The following is a 12,015-nucleotide window of genomic DNA, read 5'->3' as shown; positions in this document are numbered from 1 at the left end:
AAGTCTTTGCAAGATTAGTGATGTGCCTTTTTAATATTGTGTGCAGAAGTTATGAGTCATGACTGTAGAAGTAATTGTTCTTTTTTTTTTAAGGGAGGGTGTTGGGCGAGGTCTTGGTATGAGATGTTTAACTTGTGGGGAGGGGGGGACAATGTTGCCTCTCCTTGGTAGCTTTCAGAAGTTAAGCTTCTGCAAAGTCAAAGCCCTTCCGTGTTGCTGGGTGTGCACACAAATACATCAGACGTCAAGCTTGACAAAGGAAATATTCAGAAATGCATTCTCTGGGTGTATGTTGAGACTGAGCTGAGGTTCTGTGGAGAATGTTTAACCCAAAGTCTGAGAAATTGAGATCCTTCTTGCAAAAGAATTAAAATCTCAAAATTGTGAACTCCCCAAGAAGCTTGCTATGAAAGGAGATGATGCCTGACCTGGCCTCCTTTTTAATTGCCTTGGATCTTGTCTCTGGGACAAGGAACTAGCACTTAGACATATATGCCTCTTCCTAGGGCTTTACAGCCCTCTCTAAACGGCTTGGAGTCAGTACATTGCTCTCCCTTCCAACAATCGGGGTCCTCATTTTATCAACCTCGGGAGGATGGAATGCTGAGTCAGCCTTGAACTGGTCAAAATCGAACTCCTGGCAGTGAGCAGTGAGTTAGACCTGCAGTACTACATTCTAACCACTGCGCCACCATGACTCTTCTCCAAATTGTGAGCTGGGCAGCTCCGGTCTTGGGGCTCCAGATTATAAGAAACTCCTCCAGTTATTAATAGATGTTTATGGTTAATCTGTACATAGACTTATTTCAGGCACTTTTTGCATTAAGCATCCGACTTTCTTTAGGAAGTGCATTCTTATGTTGATGTTCAATTTTATACAATATGTCAATTTTGCCATTTTTGCAGATTCAAGAAAATTCCCCTGCTCAGCAGGCTGGATTGGAGCCATTTTTTGATTTCATACTTACCATAGGACATACCAGACTGGTAAATAGCTAAGAGAAGCCATTGTTTTCTGTATCTGTGTGCGTGTGTGCACGCATGTGTGCACTTGCCTGTGTCGGTGTTCTTGCAAATATCGCTTGGTGGTTCAACTGACTTTATTTTTGAAATTGTAAATTGCTCCAGTCAACTTTCACTCCCAGATAATGTCCACAATTGGGCTTCCTCCTCTTAAATCTCTTAATAGATAGCGATCTTCAACAGACATTCTCTATTTCTTTGGATTACGTGTGAGATTCTTCTAGTTTTAACAGGTTATGGTCAGAGACCAAAAAACTGTACAAGAAGAAGCAGATTACATTAATAATGACATGTGAATCTGTAGGTTAAAAAAATACAGGTAGACTTAACAACCATTCATTTGATGACTGAAAAAAAGTGACATGATGATTTTTCATCCTTCTGACCATAGTGACATGATCAAAATTTCGGTAGTTGGCAAGTGACTCATATTTATGACAGCTGCAGTGTCTCAGAGTTGTGTGATCACCATTTATAACCTTCACAGCAGCTTCTGACAAATAAAGCTAGTGTGTGTGTGTGTCTGTCTGTCTGTCTGGATTTGCCTGATGACCATGTGATTCATTTAATAACCACAGTAATTTGCTTAACTATATTTATTTGGCAATAACGATTGTAATACAAGAACAAAACTCAACAGGTGCCTTGATTATCAACACAAATCTGGGGCTCAACTATGATTGTAAGTTGAGGATTACCTGTAAAGATGATAGATACGTCATTTCAGTATCCTTAATCAGCTTAACAATCAAACCTGGGAGTCTTCTGATAGCATTTGCAATCAAGCAGAACTTTGCTGTTTTGGGAAATTTTAGTAGACAATTCAACCAATAAGCAAATGACCGAATAAGGATCACCATATACAATTACTGTAAAAAAAAAAGCAAGAAGTATGAAAAAATTAAGGTTCCACATTTAGGCAAGAAGAACCAACTGCACAGGATAGGTGGTACCTGGCTCTATATAGTAAATGTGAGAGGGATCTTGGAGTCCTAGTCGACAATCACTTAAATATGAGCCAGCAGTTGGCTGCAGCTACCAAAAAAGCCAACACAATCCTAGGCTACAATAACAGGGGTAGAATCAAGATCACATGAAGTATTAATACCACTTTATAATGTCTTGGCCATCCTTGGAATATTGCATCCAGTTTTGGTCGCCATGATATAAAAAAGATGTTGAGACTTTGGAAATTGTGCAGAGAAGAGCAAGCAAAATGATTAGGGAGCTGGAGGCTAAAACATGAAGAACATAGTGTAGGAATTGGGTATGTCTAGTTTAATGAAAAAAAGGACTAAGGATGACATGATAGAAATATGCCAATATTTGTGGGGCTGCCACAAAGAAGAGGGGATCAACCTTTTCTCCAAAGCATATGAAGGCTGGACAAGATGCAATGGATGGAAATTAATCAAGGAGAGAAACAATTTGGAACTAAGCAGGAATTTCCTGACAGTGAGAACAATTAATCAGTGGAACAACTTGCCTCCAGAAGTTGTAAATGTTCCAACATTGTACATTTTGAAGAAGATACTGGACAACCATTTATCTGAAATGGTATAGGGTTTCCTGCCTTAGCAGGGGATTGGACTAGAAGACCTCTAAGGTCCCTCCCAACTCTGTTATTCCATTCTGGATGTATTGATACGTGATTGTGTAAAGCACATCATGAATACAAAAAGTAAATCAAATATGGAATGAATGGGTATATAAATAATACAAAGCAGGAGTTTGCAACTTGAAGTCCTTGGACCAAATTTCAGCCTTGGTAGGTGCAGCCTGCCTCTTGCTCCCTATCACCAACTCAATTGCATCTTAGAAACCTCAGGAATTTAGCCAGTTGCTTTAGGGAGGTGTGGGGAATTATGGCCCCTTTATGACTGGTAGGCACCCAGAATTCCTGAGCCACAGGTCATAAAAGGGCCATGCTTCTCCACCCCTGCTTTAGGATATGACATGAAGAACTGATCTACCAAACACGTCCCCTTCTTAGATCAGCTTTCCAGAACTGGAGACGATGGCCAGAACTCTTGTTCTAAATTGACCTGCTGGGAAATTGCGTGTAGAGGTTGCTGTATAAGCAGCCATTAGCGGCCCGGTTTTAGGAAGGTCTGGATTCATTGCTTCTTCCTTCCTTTTGGTAGCTTTGAGACTGAAAAGCATTCATGCCATCAGGTGCAGCTTGTGGAAGCAAAAGCTGGGCTTGCAGCCCTTCGGTCCCTTCCCCATGCAGGTGCTAAGAGTTTGATGCGGGCAGTGCAGTGCTTGTCTTCATAGCAGATACAGGTCGTCCTCGACTTACAACAGTTCGTTTAGTGACTGTTCAGTGTTACAACGGAAAGAGTGACCCAAGACCATTTTTCCACACAACTGTTGCAGCATCCCATGATCCCATGATCAGAATTCATATGCTTGGCAACCGGCTCCTATTTATGACTGTTACGGTGTCCAGGGGTCTTATGATCCATTTTAGTGACCTTCTGACAAGCAAAGCCAGTGGGGAAGCTGGATTCAATTAACCACCGTGTTAACTAATTTAACATCTGCAATGATTCATTTAACAACGGTGGTAAGAAAGTTTGTAAAAAGGAGCAAAATTCACTTAAAGAAAGGTCTCACTTAGCAACAGAAATGTTGGGCTCAATTATAGTTGTAAGGTGAGAACTACTTGTAATGCGAATTGAGATGCAGCTGAATTGGGTGAGAACTTTTTCTTCTTCTTTAAAATGTATTCTTAGAAAGCAAAATCCTATTTTTATGGCTACCTGTCTCTGAAGACTTAATCGTGGCATGAGAAATAGCTCTGGACCAGAAGCTGAAGTGAAATTCTCCCACCATTAACATAACTTTCTTTTCTTTATATGTTTCATTAATTTTATTTACTTGTTTTCTTTCTCACTAACTCTCTCTGGCTTAGAGAATTAAAAAATATGATGTAGAAATTAACACTTCCAGGATTAACACTTCCAAGGCAAACCCCCCAATAAAAACAATTTTAAATCAAACTCAATAATAAACGTATAATTACAATTAATACAGTGGCAACAAACATTTTTCAAGGGTTCTTTGGATGAGCTTTAGTTTCCAATACAGTAATCCTCAACTTATGACCACAATTGACCCCAAAATTTCCATTTCTAAGGCAGCTATTAAATAAGTCATGCCTCATTTTACAAAAAAATATTTTTGCCACAGTTGTTACGTGAGCCACAACAGTGGTTAAGTGAATCTTGGTCATTAAGTGAATCTGGATTTTTCTGACTTGGCTTGTCAGAAGCTCCCTAGGAATATTGCAAATGATACTCCCAGGACCCCTTCAACCATCCTCAATACATGCCAGTGGCCAAGCACCCAAAGTATGACTGATGCTGCAACAGTCATAAGTAGGAAAAACGGTCATAAGTCATTTTTTTCCAGTGCTGTTGCAACTTTGAATGGTCACTAAATGAATAGTTGTAAGTCGAGGACTACCTGTAACGGTTACTGAAATGACAACCTTATTATGTGGGTGAGGACTCGTTCCTCATTTTCTCGGCATCTTTGCTTGAGGGCATCTTTGAGCTTTTGAGTATTGAAACCTGTTTGGTACAATCAAGCTGCCCCTTTTGGCAAAGCTTTGGAGGGAGGAGAAGGAAGGGCATTGAATTCTTTGCTGAGTCATCAAAATCAGTTCTCAATATTTGACCAACTATAATCCTTATTGTTAATAATTAACAGATTAAAAGTTGCTCGACAAAGGCGTGCAGAGATGAGAAAGAAGGCTTGCTGGTAGCTTCCAGCTGTTATTTCATTTAGTCAACGTGGCAGCTTGTCATATGAGTACAGGCAGTCCTCAACTGACGACCACAATTGAGCCCAACAATTCTGTTGTTTAGTTGAGGTGTTTATTAAGTGAGCTTTGCCCCATTTTACAATTTTTCTTGTCACACTTGTTAAGTGAATCCCTGCAGTTGTTTTTCCCAAAAATCTTTACTGGTTTTTACACATATATGGGGAAAGGTATAGGGATATACAAAAAAATTTGGCAGCTCCCACACTAGTGATAGAAACCCATCCAACACTCACAATTTTTACAATCTTAAAAACAAAATATAAAAGATAAGCAGAAAACAAGGTCTTATTCTATATTGTCAACCATGTGTTCATTCATTTTCCTTTGTCACTTTCTAGAATATCACCAATTGCTATTTATTTCAAATGCTTTTATTTTTGTGATCTGAGCCTTTTCGATATTGCTCCTTCCTCTCTGTCCCCAGAGGAGGCCTCAGCCCCCACTCCTTCTTATCTTGCACCATACTGTCCCTTCCACTACCTTCGCTATGTTCGTCCTCTAGGAGGAGAGAATTCTTTTTAATGACGGGTTCCGCCTCCTGCACTGTATTAATTCTAATCCTGTTTCCCTCCCAAAAGATCAACATTCCTTCTGGCAATAACCATCTAAACCAAATTCCTTTCTTGTATAATTTCTTTGAAAAGGAGGAATACTTCCTCCTTCTCTCTCTTATCTTTTTTGGAATCTGCTTAAGAATGGTGATTTCTTCATCTTCATATTTCAATGGTCTCTCCCTTTGGGTCCCAAGCACCTCATCCCTTGTGGTCCTCCTGAGAAATTTAACATGTACCTCCCTTGGAACATTATGACTTCTAGCATATGCTGAATTTATCCTATAAACTAAGTCCATATCCCACCACAACTGATTTTTATCTCTCTTAATATAATCTGCTAAGATTGTACTCATGATATCCTTAAGGTCTTCATTTTCTGTCTCTGGTAGGTTCTGGAATCTAAGAAAAAAGGACATTCTGTCAAATTCTACCTTTGCCAAAAAGTTTTCCAAGTCTACATTTTCCTTCCGGATTGTTTTAATTTCTTCCCCCAACCCAGCCGCTCCCTCCTCCAACACCGCAATCCTTTGTTTATTTTCTGCAATATGATGTTTAACATCTCTGAGTTCTTCTTTAAGCTCTGTCATTTCTTTTTTCAAATCATTTTGACCCCTCATAAGTTCTTGAAACATTTGAGAGACAGATAGTTCTTTTGGTCCCTCTCCAGACCCCTCTTGCTGTAACATTGAGGTGATTTTTGTTTGTTGCATACTATGACTGGAGGAGACAGATGAGGAGGGGCGAGAGTGACTTGCCTGTCGGTGGCTTCTTAGGCCCCATTTGTTTAAAATTCAGAGATATAAGTCTTTTCCCAGGAAGATGGCGTCCGAGGATTGCGCAGCTGTGCTGATCCGAAAATGCAAAACAAAGCCGAAAGCGACAGTTCACAATTCCAAGGCACCGAGGCAAACCAAATGAAGGGTATCAAATAGTCAAAGTTCAGAAGAGCCACATTCAGGGAAGGGTCTCAGTTTCCCTCAGAGAGAGTAATAAGGCTGAAGGTAGTTTCAAAGGGCAGACTTCATTTATAAGTAAACAAACAGAGAAGGGTGGGCGCCATCTTGGCTCCTCTTTCCACAGGGAGAAAGAAAACAGATATCTCTTATCAAAGCTTTTAAAGGAAAAACAGCTCCACAGTCATTACTAGCAGTTGTGATAAAGATCTTTCTCCGTTGGCTAGCTGAAGTGACCGGTCAGCCTTTGTTCTCTCTCTTCTAAGAGAGATCGTTCAAACGCCGCTTAATCCGAGGGGGGGGGGGGGGTAGAAGAAAGAAACACCCCCCTCTAATCTCCATTCAAATAGGTTGAACACAGAATTTACAAAAGTCTGCTGCTTTTCTTTTAAACGATCAGAGAGTTCAGGATGGGTCCCCTACCACCAGGATCCAGCCGCACTTCTCCAGGTACGCTCTCTCCTCCGGATCCATTCGGCAAAAGAGCGGACAGCACAATGCTGTCCCTCATCCCCCCTCCGCTCCCCGGCTCCTAGGCAAAGCTGAAAAGCACCCCCGCCAGCTGCCGCCGATTCCGGGGGGCTTCAGCAAGCTGCCCTTCGGCAGAGAACCCTTCCAGGGCCCCCTGTGCTCCTTACGGAGCCAGCCGGGGAGACGAGCGGCGGACAACACGTCCGTCGCCTTCAAGAACCGGAAGTCGTCTCTGAATCCCTGCAGTTGTTAAATTAGTAGCACGGCTATTAAGCGAATCAGGCTTCCCCATTGATTTTGCTTGTCAGAAGTCGCAAAAGGAGATCACATCACACACACACACACACACACACGCACACACACAGGACATTGCAACTATCATAAATATGAGTCAGTTGCCAACTGTCTGAATTTTGATCACCTGATCATGGGGATGCCACAAAGTGAAAAATGGTCATAAGTCACTTTTTTCAGTGCTGTTGTATCTGAATGGTCACCAAATGAACTGCTGTAAATTGAGGACTACCTGTGTTATCTTTGTTATCCAGACCTATTTGTTATCGAGTCCCTTCCGGGAGAGGGGGCGGTCTATAAATTTAAATAATAATAATAATAATAATAATAATAATAATAATAATAATAATAATAATAATAATAATAATAATAATAATAATAATTCCTGTGGGATTTTCGTATACAAACAAAGTACTAGCGCATAACACACCAGACATCACACTGGTTGAGAAAAAGAAGGTTACAATCATAGACATCGCAATACCAGGTGATAGCAGAGTTGAGGAGAAGGAACATGAAAAAGTCGCGAAACACTAGGACTTAAAAATTGAAATCCAACGATTATGGCACAAACCAGCAGTGGTAATTCCAGTGGTAATCGGCACACTGGGTGCTATTCCAAAAGCACTGGAATTACATTTAAAACAGTTAAAACTTGACAAAATCACCATCAGTCAAATGCAAAAAGCTGCACTGCTTGGATCTGCACGTATATTACGAAAATACGTTACGACGTCCTAGGCCCCTGGGTGGGGCCCGACTAGTAATCAATGCCAAATCCGGTGAATCAACTGGCCGCCGTGATACAATCGTATAATAATAATAATAATAATAATAATAATAATAATAATAATAATAATAATAATAATAATAATAATAATAATAATAATAATAATAATAATAATAATAATTGCTTAGAAGTCATGTTTTTGTATTTGGGCTAAAAGATGCTTTCTCCACATTTCGCCTGTGATTATAGTGTTGTTGATAAAATGACTTAGGTTCAAGCACTGCATTCTAAAAAACAAAATATCAGGACAGGACAGAAATATTGGACTTTTCTTATGCAGATCCTGTTCTAAGGCAGCAACTTTGTATGTATAAACATCTGAATTTGCCATCACAAATTTTCAAAATTTTTATTTTTTAAAACCGCAAACATCTGTTGACAAAATCAACCTCCCAAACCAAAATAAATACTAATGTTGCTACACTCCATCCTAACTTTAACTAACCCCAAATAAAATTGGTCAGTAAATTTACACCAATTTACAGTATAGCTAGTCCTCAACTTATGACCAAAACGAAGCCCAGAATTTCTGTTGCTAAGGACGATAGTTGTTAAGTGAGTTGTGCCCAATTTAACAACCTTTTTTGCCACAGTTGTTAAGCAAATCACTGCAACGGTTGAGTGAATGTCAATCATATGTCACTTTTTTCAATGGCACTGTAACTTTGAACAGTCACCAAATGAGTGATAAGTCTGTATTTACCGTATTTTTCGGAATATAAGACACACCTTTTTCCCTCAGAAAAGAGGCTGAAAATTTGGGGGCATCTTGTACACCGAATACAGCATTTTTTTTTTATTAACAAGTTTTATTGGTTTTTCAAATTTTTTCGAGGAAAAAGGGTTAAAAAGGGTATAAAATTTTTTGACAGCTACATCGTGCGGGGGAAAGCAGCCCCCCCAAATCTCACAACTTTTACAAAGAAAAATAGAAAAACATCAGCATTTGAATAGACATTAGCAGTTTTGGGTTTAACGCTAAGTCATAATATAATATATTCAATCATTTTTTTTGTATCACTTCCATAATGTTACATTATAACAACAATTGCAACAATGTTTCAAATCACTTTTGTGACCTGAGTCTTCTGGATGTTGCATCCTCCCCCCCCTCCCCGTCTACTGGCAGATCTTCAGCCCCTCCCTCCTTCATTTCTTGTGTACCATCCCCTATTTCGTCTAGGAGAGCATTATGTTTTTTAGTGAAAGCCTCGGCCTCCACAACTGTGTTAATTCTAATTATGCTGCCCTCCCAGAAAATCAGCGAATACAGAATAGCCTCCATAAGGCTATGTATGCAATTTTTTTGACAAAAAACGGCCCAGTTTCCATGAAAAACAGGCTGATTTTTGCTCGTTTTTGCCCCCTCTCCAGATGTACTCTGCAAGCCCCCCCAAGGCTATTTATGCCTTTAAAAAAAAAAAGGGCCCATTTTCACAAAAAATGAGCCATTTTGGGGAGGTTTGCAGAGTGCAAAAACTTTTTTCCCTTTTGGAAAGCTCTTTAACTGATAGATGAGAATTACATTGATCGAGTGCTATGCCAACAGAAAGAAAGTCTTAGGTGCTGCAGATTGTCAGCGATTTCCTTCTCCAGCACATGGATAAATGCACCTGGAAACATCTACCTACCTACCTACCTACTCTCTCTCCCTACCTATCTACTATATTTCTCTCTATTTCTCTCTCTCTCTATCCCTCTACCTACCTACTTACCTAACCACACTCACTCTCTCCCTACCTACCTACTGTATTTCTCTCTCTCTATTTCTTTCTCTCTCTATCCCTTTACCTACCTACCTAGCTACCTACCTACCTACTCTCTCTCTCTCTCTCTCTCCCTACCTATTATATTTCTCTCTCTTTCTCTCCCACTCTCTATCTACGTACTTTTTTAAAAAATTGCATCTTCAAAACCTTGGTGCATCTTATTCTCCGGTGCGTCTTATACTCTGAAAAATATGGTAATCTGGAAGTCGGTTGAGTGGGACTTTCCATCAATAACTGTAAAATTAAAGTTTACATTTCTCTCCAGATTTGGAAAGAACTGAGCTGGAAGGATAGCTGGCCTTCTAGAATGAGTGAGTGAGTAAATGGATGAATGAATGAAAGAAAGAAAGAGAAAGAAAGAAAGAAAGAAAGAAAGAAAGAAGAAAGAAAGAAAGAAAGAAAGAAAGAAAGAAAGAAAGAACATTATTCCCTGCCTTTACTGGCCTGTGTTTGCTGCCATGTCCAGATACAAGACCTTAATTCCCCCCCCCCCTTCCCCTCATATAGAATAAAGAAGGCGACACCCTGAAAGATCTACTAAAAGCCAACGTCGAGAAAGCTGTGAAACTGGAAGTCTACAACATAAAAACGATGAAAGTGCGTGAAGTGGAGGTCATCCCCAGCAATATGTGGGGAGGGCAGGGACTGCTAGGGTCCAGTGTGCGATTCTGCAGTTTCCAAGGCGCCAATGAACACGTCTGGCACGTACTGGTAAGCAGGAAAGCGGAACTCCATGTTGTATTGGGCTTTCTACGATTGCTAGTCCTGATTGGTTGTTATCTCGAATCACAGCTGGATGATCAGATTTTAGCTGCTAAGAAGCCGTGCTGGGGTGCCTCACTCATCTTAGCCCAACTGACTTACGTGGTTTTGGAGGAAATAGATGGGAGGAAGTAGGATTCTGTATGTTGGCCACTTTGAGTTACTTACGAAAATAACAAGGGTGGGATAAATATAAAATCAGATTAGAAACCTGGAAATGGTGAATTCTCATCCTGCCTTAGACATGGTCAACTTTGTGGTCTCTCTCTCAGTCCTAAGAAGGCCAAGGCAAACCAGTTCCAAAATTGCTGGGACTTGGGTAGGTAATTGCCAGCAGAAAAGACCCCCCCCCCCCTCTCAAAAAGATTTACCAAGCCCTGAATCAAAATGCTTTTCCCATTGGCTTTTTTTTTTAATAAAAAGTTTTTATTTTTTAAAATATGAACATTCTATCTTTCATTAAACTGTGTCATCTGGGTACAAATATCTCTGCAATAACCATCAAAATTTGCAACGTCATTCACATCGATATTAATCCTCTAATCTTAGAATTATGGTACATTAAAAAGTTGAATATAGTGGACCTATTCGTTTTTCCTTCTTAATGTATTTTCTAATAAAAATGTAATAATAACATTAAGCATTGAATATGCTTATTTTTTTTACTTGTCCCAGCTTCTGCCAACCTAGCCGTTTGAAAGCACATAAAAAATGCAAGTAGAAAAATAGGGACCACCTTTGGTGGGAAGGGAACAGTGTTCTGTGCACCTTGGGCATTGAGTCATGCCGGGCACATGACCACGGAGACGTCTTCGGACAGCGCTGGCTCTTCAGCTGTGAAACGGAGATGAGCACTGTCCCTTAGAGTCGGGAATGACATATGTGCGAGGGGAACCTTTACCTTTATGCTTGAGTAACATGGTCCGTAGCCATAACTATGGTCTTTCTCTCTTGTTTAGGATGTGGAGCCAGCTTCTCCGGCAGCCTTAGCTGGCCTGAAGCCCCATTCTGACTATATAATTGGATCGGATCAGATACTTCATGAGGTAAAAGATTCAGAGGAGTTATAAAGTCAGGAGAGATTGGATTTTGGTGACGATGGCTGTGAATATTTCTTAGGCTTCTGCATGGCTCTGCACTTGGTTCCTTTCACCTTCTCTTGTGCTTGATTTCTTATTGTAGAAGCATTTTTGTGCATAAAACTCTCCTTTGGTTTCAGGGTCCATCTCTTGGCTGCCAAGAGCTTGAGCAGTTTCATGCAAAAGGCAAAACTAACCACAACGTAGTGGGGAAGAGAGAGCATTGCACGTGGGACTGCCATTTTCAGGCTCCCCTTTCCTGGGCCTCTAAAACAGGGGTGTCAAACTCAAGGACTACAGGCTGGATCTGCCCCGTGGGGGTGCTTAAATCTGGCCTGCGGGACGGAAATATCAAAGGACCGACACATGCCAACGTCTCTGCCAGCCAAAACGGGTCCAGGGGCCTCCGTGTGCCTTGTTATCAGCTGGTGTCTTCAGAAGCATTCTGCCAGCTGATAACAAGCCACACGGAGGCCTCTGTGTGGCCT

The 12,015-nt window shown here is 40.6% G+C and overlaps 1 protein-coding gene across 1 annotated transcript in view; it reads left to right on the top strand.

Moving 5' to 3' along the window:
• The window catches only part of GORASP1 (golgi reassembly stacking protein 1), a 31,673-nt gene that overhangs the window by 2,553 nt on the left and 17,105 nt on the right, over positions 1-12,015 (top strand). The window contains exons 2-4 of the mRNA XM_081970182.1: positions 907-987; positions 10,194-10,397; positions 11,408-11,494. Coding sequence (XP_081826308.1) covers positions 907-987; positions 10,194-10,397; positions 11,408-11,494 — 372 coding nt within the window. The remainder of the gene's footprint in view (positions 1-906; positions 988-10,193; positions 10,398-11,407; positions 11,495-12,015) is intronic.

The sequence above is a fragment of the Natrix helvetica genome (assembly GCF_964273705.1).
Source record: "Natrix helvetica genome assembly, chromosome: Z".
NCBI classification, from domain to species: Eukaryota; Metazoa; Chordata; class Lepidosauria; order Squamata; family Natricidae; genus Natrix; species Natrix helvetica.
Note: the sequence above shows the minus strand (reverse complement) of the source record. Positions and strands in the feature narration are given on the sequence as shown.